Source organism: Mobula birostris, chromosome 21, assembly GCF_030028105.1.
Source record: "Mobula birostris isolate sMobBir1 chromosome 21, sMobBir1.hap1, whole genome shotgun sequence".
In the NCBI taxonomy this organism is placed as follows: Eukaryota; Metazoa; Chordata; class Chondrichthyes; order Myliobatiformes; family Myliobatidae; genus Mobula; species Mobula birostris.
Genome location: NC_092390.1, coordinates 43,744,647 through 43,764,189, shown reverse-complemented (window position 1 = coordinate 43,764,189; position 19,543 = coordinate 43,744,647). Strand labels below are relative to the sequence as shown.

Here is a 19,543-nt window from a genome sequence, read left to right as displayed (position 1 = left end):
GTTTGGACGGAGGCCATTGCCTAGCACATTGCACTGAGGAGCTTATGCAGTGATATTTTGGAGCTAGAATAATTTATAGAAACATAGAAAACCTACAGCACAATACAGGCCCTTCGGCCCACAAAGTTGTGCCAAACATGTCCCTACCTTAGAAATTACTAGGCTTACCCATAGCCCTCTATTTTTCTAAGCTCCATGTACCATCTCCAGTAGCCACAAATGTGATATTTTTATGCAAAGTGTTACTTCAGAATATTGGAGTGTTTTCTCTTTGCTGCCCATTTATTTCAGTTTTACCTAGACAATTTGATGCCACACTTGTTCAAATGCTATCTTGCTGTCATGGGCAGCCTTTCTCACCTCACCTTGTCCAAGATTGGTATCATTTGGAGCAAAGCTGCCCTAATCTTGGTAACATTGTGTAGGTTACTGCTGAATAAGTATTCCTCTATAGCACTCTCATCAAGGTCAATTTCATCACTTTTATTGTTGAGTGTGGATTGATGAGTAACAATTAGCCAGATTGAATTTGCCCTGTTTCTTTTTTATGAATGGGACTTACCTAGGCAATTTTCAGTGTTGGATAGATTTCATTATTCTAATTATTAGAACACCTGACTTGAGATGCAGCTAGTTCTAAACCAGGTTTTTAATATTACAGCCAGGGTGTTGCCTGATCTCAGCTTTAGCTGTATCCAATACTTTCAGTTGTTTCTTGATATCACATGGAGTGAATAAAGCTGGCTGTATGATGGTGGAGATCTTTGGAGGAAGCAGAAATAGAGAAAGAATTTAAGCAGAGTTGGTCCACCTATTTGACATTTCTGGCTGAAATGGAAGCTTCAGCTTTTTCTCTGCACTCACACATTGGGACCTTCCATTGTGGACAATAAGTCTCCTTCTCTCTGGGGCCGCAGAGCTTCAGTCTGATCTGTTAGATGTGCATTTGCTCAGATCCCTCTATCACATGCTGTGTTTGCTGTTTGGCACATATGTAGCCTGTACTACAACTTCAGTAGGGTGACAGCCCATCAGTTTTAGGTTTGTTTGATGTAGCTCCTGATATGCCCTTCCACACTCGTTAGGTTTAACGTTAGAGAGGAGAGGTTTAATAAAAATATGAAGGACAACTTTTTCATCCAGAGGGTGAACTGTATATGGTCTGAGTCTCCAGAGGAAATGGTTGGGGTGGGTCTGTTAATAACAATCAAGAGACACTTGAACAGGTACGTAACTAGGAAAGATATAGAAGGATATGGGCCAAATGTAGGCATATAGGACTAGTTTAGATGAGCATCTTGGTTGGCATGGACCAAAGGGCTGAAGGGTCTGTTTCCATGCGGTATGACTAATCAAATCATCCCTGTTGTTTCCTGATGGAGAAATCCAGAGTCTCTGCACAATTGCTAATTATGCTAGGCTTCAGGGCAGTCCAGATGCTATCATTTCTACTGGTTTGGAGTCAGCAAATTACATGTGAGGTGAAAGCTAAGGAAAGATTTCTTAAGAGTCCTAGAAAAATACAGCACAGAAACAGGCCGTTCAGCCCATCTAGTCCATACCGAAACCGTTTAAACTGCCTACTGCCATCAACCAGCACCGGGACCATAGCCTTCCATACCCCTACCATCCATGTACCTATCAAACCTGCTCTTAAACATTGAAATTGAGCTCACGTGCACCACTTGCACTAGTAGCTGGTTTCACACTCTCACTCTCTCAGAGTGAAGAAGTTTCCCTTCATGTTCCCCTAAACTTGGCACCTTTCATCCTTAACCAATGACCTCTAGTAATAATTTTAAATTCAAAGTATAGTCATTGCAGCCTAGGGTGCAGTGCAATTATTTCAGCATTTAATTCAACCCCTAAACAAATTTAATCATGTTCAGAATTGAAAAAATTGTCACTTTTAGAGTGTGTCGTTAAGTTTACTGTGGATCGAGAGATGGGGTAACATTGCTGATGATGTTAGTGGGGTGTTGTGATTCAAAAAAATCAAGATTTTATTACTTTACTCTAAACTCCAAGAATGTAGTACCAACTGCAATTTATTATAAGATGACTATTTGACTTTTTTCAAAATATTTTCAATATTTTAAAATCATTAATAGTTAAAATTGCTAGAAATAAAATACATTTTTTGTCTGAGCCTAGAGAATTATGTCAGTATTGTTTTACATTATTTGAATTCCCTTTGGGAGGCTTCACATATTAATAAATGAATAGCCAGTAGTTCATCTGAGTCCAGAAATAATTCAACACATAAAGCTGATTTCAAGATTTTCCACAATGCTATTTTTTTCTCTCTCTCTTTTGTTTTAACTGGATAAATAGGAATTTATTTGGAACTGTGTTTCCAGGACTGTATTAGAAAATTTACAGTAGAGAGGCAAACTGTTTGTGCTGAATACTGCTGGCAGCTGATCACTTGTAAATTCTAACAGGTGGGAACTAAGAAGAATTGTTCATTTGGGATGCACCTATATTAATTTGCGTAAGACAGAAGGACCATTTTTCTTGTGCATCCTTTTATATTGGTATATACGAGGGGTGATTGATAAGTTTGTGGCCAAAGGTAGAAGGAGTCAATTTTAGAAAACCTAGCACATTTATTTTTCAACATAGTCCCCTCCTACATTTACACATAGTCCAGCGGTCATGGAGCATACGGATCCCTTCTTTGTAGAAGTCGGCGTCTTGGACTTCCAGAAAGTGGTCCACAGTAGGGGTGATGAATAAGTTCACGGCCTAAGGCAGAAGGAGGTGAGATATACAGCTCTTGTTACACGCATGTGCAGTTCAACTCTTTGAGTGATTATGCAGAAAGTTTGAATTTAATAACTCATCTCCTTCTACCTTAGGCCACGAACTTATCAATCACCCCTGGTGTGGACCTCTTCTACAAAGAAGGGATCCGTATGCTCCTCGACCGCTGGACTAAGTGTGTACATGTAGGAGGGGTCTATGTTGAGAAATAAATGTGCTAGGTTTTCTAAAATTGATTCCTTCTACCTTATCAATCACCCCCTCGTATTTTTATTTATTGAGTGTTCATTTTTAACTAACTCTGATTCTTTGGTCCAGAAGCAAAGCCAACTCATTAGATTTTATAGTAAAGATGGATATAGTAGTCAATCTGAACAAAATACGATCTTAAAGCAACAATGAGATCAATATCAGTTACCTTGATATTTCAGATCAGTTTGATGGATAAATGTGTTTTTCAAAGCTGAAATGTCTCTGCTGGAGCATCATTATTTTTATTGGAATCTATTAATTTGATATGTTAGTGATCAAAATCAAAAGAATAAACTTCCAGACTGAAGAAGGTATTTTCAGTGCTAATTATTTTTTTATTTTCTGCCTCTACAGCGGATATAATTTCAACTGTTGAATTTAACTACTCTGGAGACCTACTAGCAACTGGAGATAAAGGTGGCAGAGTTGTTATATTTCAACGGGAGCAAGAGGTAGGTAATGAATTTGAATACAGCGGCATACAAAATTTAATCTTCCTCCACTATTGCTAAGTATTTATCTCAATAATTCCATGCATACAAGAACAAGACATGGCAGAAAAAAAATGATAATGCTATCACTAGACATTTCTATTGTGCAGTAGAAATGCTCTTGCTACACTAGTTTAATGTTTTTCTTAAAGTTAGTGTAGCATCCACTGAATATCTGTTCATTCACCTTTGTGGTTACTTTGAGTAATACATTTGACTGTTCCTGCGCCGGTTTTGATTACCTCTCATAAATTTGCATGTTTAACCCTTTCCTGTTAATTTTCTTAACGGTAACCCTTTTCGTGTAGGTTGCTATATTTCTCATTGACCTGCATTTTGTTGATCCTGACTTTAAATAAATCTTCCTGGAAAGATCTCGCAATTTGAGTGACAATCCCTTGCATTCAGCAAAAATGTTATCAGCAAGCTGGCTAAAAGGGCAGTCGTGTGAAAGAATTCTCAGTCCCAGAAAAGCAGAGAGTGAAAGTTAGAATTTATAACAAATATCATTTTACTGAATGCAAAATAAAGGTTTGAACAGTTATCTGAGGTAAAGTTAGAAGCTGAAATGTAAAACTGAAAAACAGCTAATACCACTGCAGTATAATTCTTAAAATATTCATAATGTTTTATTGTAAGTATTTCATAACTTCGAGATTTTGTCTGTTTACTAATTTCTGTCAATTAAATTCATTAAGTTTGCAAAACAGCGCACTAGGTAGAAGGAAAATTCTGCATTTCTTATTTAATTCCATATGTGAGCTTTCAGGAGCTGTTTCAGTTTTATCATAACAAAAGTGAATGTTGATAGTTTTGCCACCATTAAAGCACAAGATCCAAGCCATTGTTTGTTCTGCCCTTCCTTCTTACAACCTCTAGTCAGGTACAAACCCCATTTCCAGAAAAGTTGGGATATCTTCCAAAATGCAATAAAAGCAAAAATCTGTGATATGTCAATTCACGTGAACCTTTATTTAACTGGCAAAAGTACAAAGAAAAGATTTTCTATAGTTTTACTGACCAACTTAATTGTATTTTGTAAATATACACAAATTTACAATTTGATGGCTGCAACACACTCAGCAAAAGTTGGGACAGAGGCATGTTTACCATTGCGTTACATCACCTTTCCTTTTAATAACACTTTTTAATCGTTTTGGAACTGAGGATACTAATTGTAGTAGATTTGCAATTGGAAATTTTGTCCATTCTTGCTTGATATAAGACTTCAGCTGCTCAACAGTCCGTGGTCTCTGTTGTCTGATTCTCCTCTTCATGATGCGCCATGCATTTTCAATAGGAGATAGATCTGGACTGGCAGCAGGCCAGTCAAGCACATGCACTCTGTGTCTACAAAGCCACGCTGTTGTAGCCCGTGCAGAATGTGGTCTGGCATTGTCCTGCTGAGATAAGCATGGATGTCCCGGGAAGAGACGTCGCCTTGATGGCAACATATGTCTCTCTAAAATCCTAATATATGCCTCAGAGTCAATGGTACCTTCACATACATGCCACTCACCCATGCCGTGGGCACTGATGCACCCCCATACCATCACAGATGCTGGCTTTTGCACCTTTCACTGATAACGATCTGGATGGTCGTTTTCATCTTTGGCACGGAGAACTCAACGCCCGTTTTTTCCGAAAACTAGCTGAAATGTGGACTCATCTGACCATAGCACACGGTTCCACAGTCTTTTGGTCCATCTGAGATGAGCTCGGGCCCAGAGAACTGGCCGGCGTTTCTGCATAGAGTTGATGTATGGCTTCCTCCTTGCGTAATACGGTTTCAAGTTGCATTTCTGGATGCAGTGACGGACTGTGTTGAGTGACAATGGTTTTCCGAAGTACTCCTGAGCCCAGGTGGCTATAATTGTCACAGTAGCATGACGGTTTCTTAGGCAGTGCCGCCTGAGGGCTCGAAGATCATGCGCATTCAACGGCGGTTTCCGATCTTGCCCTTTACGCACTGAGATGTCTCTGAATTCTCTGAATCTTTTCACGATATTATGTACTGTAGATGTTGAAAGACCTAAATTCTCTGCAAACTTGCGTTGAGAAATGTTCCTTTTGAACTGACTAACAATTCTCTCACAAATTTTGGCACAGAGGGGTGAGCCGCGACCCATTCTTGCTTGCAAAGACTGAGCCTTTGATGGACGCTACTTTTATACCCAGTCATGATACCTCACCTGCTACCAATTAGCCTGCTTAATATGGAGTCTTCCAAACCGGTGTTACTTGAATATTCTGTGCACTTTTCGATCTTATTTTAACTCTGTCCCAACTTTTGTTGAGTGTGTTGCAGCCATCAAATTCTAAATTTGTGTATATTTACAAAATACAATTAAGTTGGTCAGTAAAACTATTAAAAATCTTTTCTTTGTACTTTAGTCAATTAAACAAAGGTTCACGTGAATTAACATATCACAGATTTTTGTTTTTATTGCATTTTGGAAAATATCCCAACTTTTCTGGAAATGGGGTTTGTAGTTTTGCTGGTGTAACTTCTATTTAAAATTGCATTAAAGGATCTTGAGGCTGGTAAGACATTTCTGTGATTAAAGCCTGAATGGGAATTGGGAATACAGTGGATTTCGGTTAACTGGGACACATCGGGACCAGTTCATTTTGGCCCAATTAAGTGGCTGCCCAATTAGCCAAAATGTCATGGAAATCATTAAAAAGGTATAAAAAAGACGAACAACCATTTAACTGAGTTGCAATTTATGTATTTAGATGAAATACCAGGGCACATTAGACACTGCCAATATTACTGGTGGTTGTCTGTCATATCTGATGATGGCAGGAGACCTGTGCAGGAGAATTTTTGAAGTGGAAAAGCTGTTGCACCGGGGCAGTTCCACTCTCCCGACCTCGGGTCCAGGTCCATTGGGGTGAGTAGATGTCTCAACTGGGGTCTTCCCTGTTTCCACTGGATGACCATGTGACTTCTGTGCCTCATCATGCCCTTCGCTCTCCACTTAGTGCTGCAGAACTGCCATCCTGGCCGTTGGATCTCACTGTAGATGTCATTGGCCCAGTCCACCAGAGGTGACTTTGCATGCTAGGACAGGCGTGTCCCTAACTCACCAGGATATGAGACCTGCTGGCTACCCTCACCTGGTTTAGCCAGCCTGTCAAAGCAGTGTATTGGGGTGTGGCCGCTGTCACATGCAAACAGCTACTTGGAGTCACAGGTGAGAGCTAAGTATCAAATGGGGAACAAAAGTAACATTCAAGGTGATTGTTGACACCTTCACTTTCGAAGTTCCTAACTTGTTGCAGTAGTAAAGTCCTTTAATTATCACGGTTGTTTTTCCTGGCTGATTCTAACATTTCCAAGTCTGAATGCTTGAAACTGCGATGAACAGAACAGTACTGAATTGTCTTGCTGCTAATTTCTCGCCAATTATCAGTGACAAAAATCACCTTTTTTTAAACACAAACACACACAACTGACACTATTTAAAAACGGTCGCTCTAAACATAGCAGAGCCACAGTAGTATAGTGGCACCAGGGCTGTTCTGTGAGGAGTCTATACGTCCTTCCTGTGGAATGTGGGTTTTCCCTGGGAGCTCCAGTTTTCTTCCTCAGTCCAAAGACGTACAGGGTGGGTTAATCGGTCATTGTAAATTGTCCCTTGATTAGGTCAGGATTAATCAGGATTGTGGGGTTGCTGGGGTGGTGTGGTTTGAAGGGCCAGAAGGATCTGCTCTGCAGGGCAGGGTTCCTCAACCGGGGTTCCTTGGGACCCTAGGATTTCGTGAAAGGTCATAAGGGGTTCAGCGAGAGATTATGATTTTAAAAAACATTGTTTTTTGAACTTTGTGTGCTGCTAGCACTGGCAATAATGGGCATTGACTAAGCAGTCCCGTTAGCAATCTCGTTAGAGATCTTTCAGACCAGTATGGCAGTGCGCAGTAGGGCCGTGTACATTTGCTTGAGTCCATTCCAGGTTTTGCCGTGAGATGGGGAGGCCGTTGGTGATTGGTGAGCGCTGTATTGCGCGGAGGGGAGGATGGTAGGCTGATGAGTGCTGTATTACACAGATGGTAGGCTGATAGCACTGTATTGCACGGAGTAGAAGGTGGTAGGCTGATGAGCATGAAGTGCGTTTTCCAAGCATTGAATGAACTCTTCCAACTTGAGTTGTGACGTCAGCCTTTTCCTCCCAAATTACCTCCCCCAACTTCCCTTTGCGTCGCCAACTGAATTATGGGAGCGAACAAATTCTTCTGGTGGAGTAGAAAACTGGAGGGAAATTTTTGATTCTAAAGACGGTCCAGTGTGGCGATTTTTGAAGAGGAAGTGTAAGATGGAAGAAAGGGATTCAAGACCTGGACCTACAGACAACTCTAATAAGGTTAATGATGAAAAGTTACAATCTTCTAAGTCATTTCACAGAGCTAGTGCAACAATGGACACAAAAAAGTCCATTTTGTTTTCCAGAACTATAAAAGTTTATTTACACAGTGAATACACCAAGTATAAACATTATTTACAAGACATTGAATAAATTCAAATTAAAATATGATTACTACTGTCTATAAAACAGCCAATGCCCTGGGAGGCCCATCCCTCCCAGAAAACCCACTGTACCCATTGGGACCGCATGCTTCCTCTCCTCGGGCACAAACGTATCCTCGGAGAGGAGCAGGCAGTCAGCCCTGGCAGAATCCTCGACTTTCCGCCGCCTAAATCTGTGAATGCCATCTTGTCCAGGCCCAGGAGCAAGCCCACCAGTAGATCCTCCTTGCAACCCTCGCAACCGTCGCAACCGGCCCCAATATGGCTTGCCCATATATGAGGAGCACAGGACTGAAGTGCAACCAGAACCTGAGCAGCAGCCCCTTCAGAAACTCAAACAGGTACTGCAACCTCTCACACTCCATTTAAGCATGGTACACTGACTCTTCCTGGCCACAAATTAGACAGATGGACGGGGTGTTAGTGAACTTGCTTAAAAACCTGTGGCACGGTACTGCCCTCTGCAACACCTTCCACCTCAGGTCCCCAATATACAGGGGACAGACCCCTACATAAAGAGATTTCCTCTGGGGACCTCCTCTGCTGCCAGATGGAAAAACAGACTGGCAAGGCCAGGTCAGCGGACGAAGGCAAGGAAGTGAAAGGTGTGCAAGAGCAGGCCGTACAAGAACCACTTTGAAGCGTCATGGAAGGGTACAGTGAGCATCCCAGCAAGATGGCTCACGTTGTGTGGGACCCTCTCCCACGTGGTATCCTGAGGCCTGGGTCCAATGAACGCTTCCACTTCCTGCAGCTGGAACCTTTCCACTTCCCTGAGCCTGTTCAACACCCACCATGATAGGATGGGGACCAATCCCCCTTGCAGCTAGAGCACCATCCCCCACTGGCGCAGGAGCACCCTGTCTGGATGAGACTAGACCCCATGCCCTCAACAGCTCTTGGTAAAAGCGAGGCAGTTCCCTCAAAGTGGTGCAGCTGACGCTGTCAGCTAGAAGCTGCGTGCCCTCATGCAAGCAGTGTCCCCGGCAGAGAACGTGCATTGCCAGCACATGCCATTTTGGGGGGTGGTCGTTATACAGGTATCTCCGTAGGATCCTGAGGAGGAGAGGACCGCCAGCTGGGTATGCACGTACACCAATGACGGAGCACCCTCCACGATCGGAAGACTCAGGACTGCAGCAGAGACCCAATGCCTCCTGATGCCCCAGAAGAAGTCCACCAGCCTCTTTTGGGTCCTGGAGACAAAAGCAGTGGGTGGGACTAAAGTAATCAATCAGTACCATATCTTTACAATAAAAGCTACTTATCACTGGATTCTGTATGGACTGGTGATCCAAGTTGTACCTAGTCTGTGGAAAACAACTTAGAAATGTAGCAGTGCCTCCAGCAAAATTGAAAAGACACAACCACAAATCACAGCCATATGACATGTAAAAGTGCTGATTATTTTAAAAAACTATTGGAATCTCAAAACAAACAGATTAAAGCTTTTGAAAATAAAGTCACGGTCAGTAAAAAGTTTCAGGAACCACATTATTTAGTAGCTTTAAGATCAGTTCATTCGAGAATGTTTTTTAAAAAAGAGCTGAAAACCTGGACAAAGAGCACACCAATCTCCTGCTAAATACAGAATTCCGGTGGCTTAGCAGAGGAAGCGTTCTCAACAGGGTGTTTGAGCTGAAAGGTGAATTGCAGGAGTACTTTCAAGAAAATATTAGGCCAGATTTTGCTAAGTGTTTTGAAGATGAAGATTGGTCGCAGAAACTAGCCTGAACAGGCATTTTTCATCATATGAACCAGTTGAACAAGTCTCTACAAGACCTTGGAGAAAATGTTTTGACTTCAAGTGACGAGATTCTTAGATTTAAAAGAAAACTGTATCTTTGGAAAAATCATGCTGCAAAAGGAAATCTTGAAATGTTTTCACTGCTGCTTGGGCCTGAGAGTGAGGAAGCTTTTATAGATATGTAAAAAGGAAAAGACTGGTAAAGACAAATGTAGGTCCCCTGCAGACAGAAACAGGTGAATTGATTATGGGGAGCAAGGACATGGCAGACCAATTGAATAATTACTTTGGTTCTGTCTTCACTAAGGAGGACATAAATAATCTTCCAGAAATAGTAGGGGACAGAGGGTCCAGTGAGATGGAGGAACTGAGCGAAATACATGTTAGTAGGGAAGTGGTGTTAGGTAAATTGAAGGGATTGAAGGCAGATAAATCCCCAGGGCCAGGTGGTCTGCATCCTAGAGTGCTTAAGGAAGTAGCCCAAGAAATAGTGGATGCATTAGTGATAATTTTTCAAAACTCGTTAGATTCTGGACTAGTTCCTGAGGATTGGAGGGTGGCTAATGTAACTCCACTTTTTAAAAAAGGAGAGAGAGAGAAACCGGGGAATTATAGACCGGTTAGCTTAACGTCGGTGGTGGGGAAACTGCTGGAGTCAGTTATCAAGGATGTGATAACAGCACATTTGGAAAGCGGTGAAATGATGGGACAAAGTCAGCATGGATTTGTGAAAGGAAAATCATGTCTGACGAATCTCATAGAATTTTTTGAGGATGTAACTAGTAGAGTGGATAGGGGAGAACCAGTGGATGTGGTATATTTGGATTTTCAAAAGGCTTTTGACAAGGTCCCACACAGGAGATTAGTGTGCAAACTTAAAGCACACGGTATTGGGGGTAAGGTATTGGTGTGGGTGGAGAATTGGTTAGCAGACAGGAAGCAAAGAGTGGGAATAAACTGGACCTTTTCAGAATGGCAGGTGGTGACTAGTGGGGTACCGCAAGGCTCAGTGCTGGGACCCCAGTTATTTACAATATATATTAATGACTTGGATGAGGGAATTAAATGCGGCATCTCCAAGTTTGTGGATGACACGAAGCTGGGTGGCAGTGTTAGCTGTGAGGAGGATGTTAAGAGGATGCAGGGTGACTTGGATAGGTTGGGTGAGTGGGCAAATTCATGGCAGATGCAATTTAATGTGGATAAATGTGAAGTTGTCCACTTTGGTGGCAAAAATAGGAAAACAGATTATTATCTGAATGGTGGCCGATTAGGAAAAGGGGAGGTGCAACGAGACCTGGGTGTCATTATACACCAGTCATTGAAAGTGGGCATGCAGGTACAGCAGGCGGTGAAAAAGGCGAATGGTATGCTGGCATTTATAGCGAGAGGATTCGAGTACAGGAGCAGGGAGGTACTACTGCAGTTGTACAAGGCCTTGGTGAGACCACATCTGGAGTATTGTGTGCAGTTTTGGTCCCCTAATCTGAGGAAAGACATCCTTGCCATAGAGGGAGTACAAAGAATGTTCACCAGATTGATTCCTGGGATGGCAGGACTTTCATATGAAGAAAGACTGGATGAACTGGGCTTGTACTCATTGGAATTTAGAAGATTGAGGGGGGATCTGATTGAAACGTATAAGATCCTAAAGGGATTGGACAGGCTAGATGCAGGAAGATTGTTCCCGATGTTGGGGAAGTCTAGAACGAGGGGCCACAGTTTGAGGATAGAGGGGAAGCCTTTTAGGACCGAGATTAGGAAAAACTTCTTCACACAGAGAGTGGTGAATCTGTGGAATTCTCTGCCACAGGAAACAGTTGAGGCCAGTTCATTGGCTATATTTAAGAAGGAGTTAGATATGGCCCTTGTGGCTACGGGGGTCAGGGGGTATGGAGGGAAGGCTGGGGCGGGGTTCTGAGTTGGATGATCAGCCATGATCATAATAAATGGCGGTGCAGGCGCGAAGGGCCGAATGGCCTACTCCTGCACCTATTTTCTATGTTTCTATGATATCAGAAAGCCACAAATCTTATTGAAAGCTACCTGGAAGGAACTGCAGAACAAAATTGAACAGTATTTTTTCCATCCTTTTAACACAAGCATATGACTGGGTGAGGGCGCTTCCTCTGAATTTTCTGCTCAGCTTGAGAACTTAACTTTGAGAGAAGAGGAAGAACTTTGTGAGCTGCACGCTGATCATGCAGTGAAGATGAGACTTACCTGTCCCTGGACAAGTTCTGGATTTCTGTGAAAAAAGGATATCCTGCCATTCATAGGAAAGCAATGAACATTTTGCTACAGTTTTCAACTTCTTACATGTATGGACAAGCTTTTTCTTGTTTCACAAGCTTCAAAAGCAAGGATAGAAATTGTCTCATTTCAGTTGAAGGTGAAATACTTGTGTTTTTTTTCTCAAGTTCGACCCAGAATCGAGAACTTTATTATGTTTGCCTTATGAGTTCTTAAAATTTATGAAGGAGAAAGAAAGTGTAATTTCAAGAAAAGTAGGTTAAGTTTAACTATCTATTTTGTTTCAAGAAAAGTTGGCTAAAAATTCATTCTCTACTCAAAAGAGCAATTATCTTTGGATTATTATATCTACATCTTACTAATCATGCTAACGTACCGTGAGCTCTAGATATAATTTTTATGCAGGGGTTCCCTGAGACCTGAAAATTATTTCAAGGGTTCCTCCAGGGCAAAAAGGTTGAGAAAGGCTGTTGTAGGGTATCACTAAATAAATAAAATTAATGGTATTGTGTCTAAATGCCACATGATGTGCACACGACTAACGCTAATAAGAGAATGTTCAATAAGTCTGTTGTCCCAATTATGTGACATATTGCCCCAAATGAATTTCATTAAGAGTTGTCCCAAATAAATGGCTGCCCCGTTAACCAATGACCCAATTAACTGGAATCCACTGTATTGTAATATCAAGGGTGGCGTGAGGCCAATGATGTTAGGTAATGAATCCTAAAAAAAGAAAGGTAACAACCTTGAAGCAGAGGTGAAGGAGTGAAAAGCAAGGGGTTTAGATTTGTTGATGGCTTAATGCCAATGAAATGCAACTTTCTTGCAATTTTCAGTTTATTGAAATAGAATTTCTAAATTGCAAAACTAATATTGGACTGCATGGTTGTGTCTTACGTGAGTGTTTTTGAACATTATTTGTCTTTGTTTTAGCTTAAAGTTTAAAATACAGTACAATGCAAAAGTCTTAGGCACCCTAGATTTTTTTTATATGGTTTCAAGTGGTATTTCCTCCACAGAGCTCTGCTCTCAACGTCATCAAAGCTATGTAGAAGCAACCAAGACAGCCAAAGTTTGCAAAAGAACTGTGACAAGTTCTCCAAGATGCTTGGAACAACCAACCAACAGTTTTAAAGGCAAAGGGTGCCACACCAAATATTGATTTGATTTATTTTTTTTACTGTTTACTACTCTAACTTTTGATATTTAGAAACTCTTCATTACATTATTTTGAAAGCATCTTTGCTTTACAAATTTTTTTACATGTGCCTAAGACTTTTACATTCTTTATTTTATTGGGTGGAAATTGTGTACGACAAACTGAAGACGTATTAAACCCAAAACACGGTATGATCCTGCTGTGCAGTTTAAATTTCAAATTAGATCTAAAAAGTTGCAAATGAAGCACAAAAGGAGGGAAGGGTGTATGGGAGGAGATCAAAGGATAATGGATTGATTTCTGCCATTACTACGTTGCTTATCAAGATGTATTAAGGATGTCAATACAAGTTAATATATTAATATTCAATATAACCTGTTTGTTTTGCAGAGTAAAAGCAGACCTCACCATAGAGGCGAATACAATGTTTACAGTACATTTCAGAGTCATGAACCAGAGTTTGATTATCTGAAAAGTCTAGAAATTGAGGAAAAAATTAATAAAATCAGGTGGTTACCCCAACAGAATGCTGCTCATTTCTTGCTATCTACAAATGGTGAGATTTAGATTCTCATTATCTATTTGTAACTAACTTTCCATTGAAATAAATAAATTCGAAAGACTTGATTATTGGTTTTGATATTCTAGATGTTGTAAATGGTATCCTTGATAGTTACTTGCTGAACTAATTCAGTCAAACTTAGAGTGACACCGGTAGCAGTATATTTAAAATGCCTATTTGGTATTGAACAAAACCCAGAACCTGCTGTGTGTATGAAACTTCAGCTATTATACCAAGTATTATAGAGAAGTTATTATTGAATCTTAGGGACCCATGGATTGAAGTAGATGAAGCTGGGAAGAATATTTTGCTGTTCATTATAATCCAGTGATCTTGCCAAGAAAAAATGTGTTTGAAAGGCAGGTGACAATGTGAGCAGGACTAGCTAGTAAGCTGGTAACTCGCCACCAGTCACTGCCTGTGCCCATTTGAAGAGGTTATTTGGACAGTGCTGCTGGCTTGTTAACATCTCTGGATTCTATGTTCTAAAATTTCAGTTGCATATATCTTACGCTATTGAAGATCACTCTTTTCCCCTCCTTGGAGTGAACCATGTTAATCCTTTCTAGGTCACTTTGCACTGCTCCATAAATTCATCTGGGCACTTAAGTGTTTGAATCCTAACACAACTCTCTATCAGGTACACAAGTGATGTTACTCTCCCACTGAAACATTTAGAGCTGTGCAGAAACTGGGAATTCATTATCCCAAGAACACCTTGACTTCCTAGTGATTTAAGGATGCCAGGTTATCCTTTAAATCCTCAAGTTTTCTTTCCATTACTGCAGTAATATATTTATATCAACACACATCAAAGTTGCTGGTGAACGCAGCAGGCCAGGCAGCATCTCTAGGAAGAGGTACAGTCGACGTTTCAGGCCGAGACCCTTCGTCAGGACTAACTGAAGGAAGAGTTAGTAAGAGATTTGGAAGTGGGAGGGGGAGATCCAAAATGATAGGAGAAGACAGGAGGGGGAGGGATGGAGCCAAGAGCTGGACAGGTGATTGGCAAAGGGGATAAGAGAGGATCATGGGACAGGAGGTCCAGGAAGAAAGACAGGGGGGGGGGATCCCAGAGGATGGGCAAGGGTTATAGTCAGAGGGACAGAGGGAGAAAAAGGAGAGTGAGAGAAAGAATGTGTGTATAAAAATAAATAACAGATGGGGTACGAGGGGGAGGATGCCTTTCACCCTTCGATGGGTTTCAATTAGGTCACCCCCCCCCCCCCATTCTTCTGAAATCTAATGAAGACAGGCCCAGAGCCATCAAATGCTTGTTTATATGACAAGGGATTCAGTCCTGGAATCAATTTTATGAATCTGCTTTGAACCTCTCCAGTTTCAGCACATCCTTTCTAAGATAAGGGGCCCAAAACTGCTCACAGTACCTCAAGTAAGGCCTCACCGGTGCTTTATCAAGTCTCAACATTACATCCTTGTGTTTATTTTCTCATCCTCTTGAAATGAATGCTAACATTGCATTTGTCTTCCTCACCACAGACTCAATCTTCAAATTAACCTTTAGGGAATCCAGCACAAGGACTTCCAAATCTCTTTGCACCTCAGATTTTTGTATTTTCTCTCCATTTAGAAAATAGTCAACCCTTTCTTCTTTTGAGGCATAACCTCAAAATTGAGGGGCGTCCTTTTAGAACAGAGGTAAGGAGAAATTTTTTGAGCCAGAGAGAAGTCAACCTGTGGAATACCCTGCTACAGGCAGTTGTGGAGGCCAAGTGCATGGGTGTATTTAAAGCAAAAATGGAAGTATCCTGATTGGTCAGGGCATCAAAGATTATGGCAAGAAGGCAGGTGTATGGGGTTGAGTGGTTCTGGGATTAGCCATGATGCAATGGCAGAGCAGACTCAGTGGACTGAATGGCCTAGTTCTGCTCCTATGTCTTATGGTCTTAAGGTCTTCTACCAAAATAGTGCATGACCGTACACTTCCCGACAGTGCATTCCATTTGCCTCTTCTTTGCCCATTCTCTTAATCTATTTAAGTCTTTCTGTGGCCTCTCTATTTTCACAAAACTACCTGCCCCTCCACCTTTCTTCATATTCTCTGCAAACTTTGCAACAAAGCCATCAATTCCATCATCCAAATCATTGATGTATAACGTAAAAAGAATCGGTCCCACACCGACCCTGTGGAACACCACAAGTCACTGGCAGCCAACCAGAAAAGGCTCCCTTCATTCCCACTCCTTCCTTCCTGCCAATCAGCCAATGCTTTATCCATGCTAGAAGCTTTCATGTAGTACCTTGTTAAGCAACCTCGTGTGTGGCACCTTGTCAAAGGCCTTCATCAACCAATTCTCCTTTGTCTATCCCGCTTGTTATTTCTTCAAAGAATTCCAACAGATTTGTCAGGCAAGATTTTCCTTCGAGGAAACCATGCTGACTATGGCCTATTTTATCATGTGCCTCCCAGTACCGTGAGACCTCATCATTAATAATCGACTCAACATCTTTCAAACCTCTGACGTCAGACTAACTGCTTATAATTTCCTTTTTTCTGCCTCTCTCCCTTGAAGAGTGGTTTTGATTCCATGGATTGGCTAGCCATCTTCCTAAAGTGACATCGGTTTCTTTTAAGGTTCCAAACATTTTTTTTCTACTTTCACTGGATGTACAAAATATTGCTTCATTCCATATAAGCTTGAAACTTATAAGATGAAATAGATCACTGTATTGTTTGTACATTCAGTTCAACTTCCAACATTCTGGCCACTACGGTTGAATGTCTGCCTGTCATTGTGGCTTCTCTGTCAGTACAAATTCCATTGTAGTAGCCATATAAGAGTTTATGCTTGAGCATCTATTCTTGTAGAATTTGGCATTCTACATTCTAGCATCAAATGTAAGTTATGACTATTCTTCATTGCAAAGTAAATCTCCAGCAAAGGTTCCTTTCTACCGCAGTCCACAAATCATATGAACCACAGCATTATGAATACCAAATCAGTCACCGAACTGTGTTGCTAACTGGTCTGAATGTTTTCACTTCCTGAATGAATTGTGTTTTAGTATTTTCTTCGATATGGTAATTCAGTTTGAGACAGTAGTGTTTGTCAAAGGGCTGCTGCAAGTTTTCTCGGCACTAAAGATTGACCAACAGGCTTAATAACTGAATTATAATTTTATAATTATAATAGTTGAATTACCTATTATAAATTATGATTTCCATTTGCAATGTGTTGGGTCAGGAGATGTGATATATTTAGCATACAGGCCGTTCCCACGTAACGAACAAGTTCCTTTTTTTACAGACATCTATAAATCGATTTTATACATGTTGGAAAATACATAGAAATAACTCAATTGTATTGTAATGAAGGGCATCAAAAGTGCACGACATTGATAAGACAGAACAGAACAAAAAGACATGAGAGGGAACTAGTCCTACCATCTGTAAGAATATATGTCTGTTTGACTTTTGAACTTATTATTATGGAGCTCATTTATATGTAGGGATGTCCATAATTTGGCCATTTGTAACCCAAAGTCAGTCTGCAACTTCATTTATCAGCATTTATCAGCATGAATCGTTTAGTAGTTCTTCTGTAGTTACCACTTCATCTGACTTTCATGGAAGAGTTCTGCTGACTTTTCTTTTAGATTTAGGTGTTTGGTTTCAAGGCAACAAATCAGTTTGGAAGCTTTTATAGCATTGTTGCTCACAATCACACCAAATACAGCGTACTGAGGTTAAGGGCATTCCACTTCCCTGTTTTTTTCTTTGATTAGTCCATCACATGTCTCATCTCTGTTAAGTTTTCTCAGAATTTTACTTATTCCAAACAAATGAGCCAACAATAACTGCTTTGACAAAATTCTTTCATGGCACATTAAAATCTTTGTTTAACTTGGTAGTTTATGCTGCTGTAATTTCAGTTGAAAACCACATGCAAACATAGCTTTAAATAAAAGACTGCAAATAAATAAAAGGAGTTGAAGTGGGTCAGAACATAAACTTCGTGAAATTCTGCTCCATTCTGGAATCTTAAGTTTGTACTATTTTTCCCTAAATTTATATGTGTATATGTGTGTTTTTATTTCTCGTCATGTGAACTGGCATGGATCTGTGGATCAGTTATTGAGAAACACTGGTCTTATGCGCCCTTTTGGGTATTCTATAATTTTTAGGGTAGTGCTTTGGGGGAATATTTGCATGGACACGGGCAAAAAAAAATTAGTATAATATGCATGTACACAGATAAATATAAGAACATGTTATTCTATTGTCAAATGGAATCCATTATGCTTTATTTTTGTTATTTTCATGTTAATTTTGACTAAATTTATTACTTTAGTTAGATATTCAGGCGATTAAAAAAGCTAAGTTGAAATGTCAAAAATATTGAATAAATGAAAATTGGATCCTTTGAAATGTGAAATTTGTGTATTGAAAAGAAAGAAATTGTCCCGTATGTTTCTAATCCTTCAGAATATCCCAAAGTGAAATATTTTTAAAGTTTAGTCACTATTAAAATATAGGGAATATGGACAGCAAATTTCACAGAAGGGTACAATCTAATAATTATGATTTCTGAGTGGGTGTGTTGTTTCAGTCTCACTTAGGTGTAGTTTTGCGCTGTTACCCATGCCCACCAATAACCTTACAGCTAGCAAACAAGAATTTTCAGAGTCTATTCACATTCCAAAGGAAAAAAAATCATACAATGGCATATTATTTCTGCAGATTTTACTGTCATGATTGAGGTTCTTTTTGATCCAGAGAATCTCACATTGAACAACAAAGATGAAACTCTTAATTTAATTGATTCAAATCTAGATGTACTTGAAGTAACTCATTCAAAAGAATATAAACTTTGAGGTTTAACTTGTAACTTACAGATAAAACTATAAAATTGTGGAAGATAAGTGAAAGGGACAAACGAGCAGAAGGCTATAATTTGAAGGAAGAAGATGGAAGATTTAGGGATCCTATCAGAATAACCACTTTACGGGTATGCGATGCTGATATGATTGGTTTGAGATATAATCATCAATTTATTTGGGTTGTGTCATTTGTGATGATGTTGCTGTGCTCACACAAAGATTGTGCAGATCCAGGTTTGACTCCACTCAGTATGAAAAACCTGCAGGTACTTCTGTCACATATATACATTAGATAACATTTGTGTTTACCACAGCTGATTTGACAAGTTAAATTATTAAAGTTGTTTCTTTCTAGAACCTGGCCTTAAATGATAAATAATCAGAAGATTGTTTAAATATGTCATTCCTATATGCCAAAAGTTTGATTAGACCAATTATCGAAATCAATCAGCAGAATTACTGCTGGTTGTAAACTACATTCAAGTTGTGTTTTCTAAAGAAGAATGCTTTATGCACTCGTACTGTTAAGATGTAACTTAGTATAAAGCTGAGTTTAATTTAAATGAGAATTCTCATTATTGTTGCACAGCAGACATAATCAGGAAAACCAAATTAACTAAGTTCTCAAATAGAAATATAATCAGGGTATATTTGGGTTATTATTGAGGCTGGCAGTTGTGAAACTAATGAGGGTATTATACAGTTATATCAATCCTCCCTCACAGACTGAATTAAATTTTAATAGCAGGTTAAACATGTATTTGTTTCATTTGAAAATAAATGTAGGTAGCTAATGTGAGTCGTATGACTGCTTTTAGGAATATGCAGCCCACTTGGGATTGCTCAGCAAGTCTTCATGCCCAAGTACATTTGGCTATTGTCTGGGATGCTATATAATGGGTCACCATCTAAGGCATGCACTGTGAATTTTATCTAA

The 19,543-nt window shown here is 40.1% G+C and overlaps 1 protein-coding gene across 2 annotated transcripts in view; it reads left to right on the top strand.

The window, feature by feature from the left end:
• Positions 1–19,543, top strand: part of ppp2r2d (protein phosphatase 2, regulatory subunit B, delta) — a 58,144-nt gene that overhangs the window by 27,466 nt on the left and 11,135 nt on the right. Inside the window, exons 3-5 of one of the 2 annotated variants that reach the window (XM_072239386.1) lie at positions 3,373–3,470; positions 13,593–13,758; positions 18,622–18,734. In XM_072239386.1, the coding sequence (XP_072095487.1) occupies positions 3,373–3,470; positions 13,593–13,758; positions 18,622–18,734 (377 nt within the window). Of the gene's footprint in view, positions 1–3,372; positions 3,471–13,592; positions 13,759–17,085; positions 17,176–18,621; positions 18,735–19,543 lie in introns of those variants that run through there. The other variant, XM_072239387.1, reaches the window with a different exon arrangement.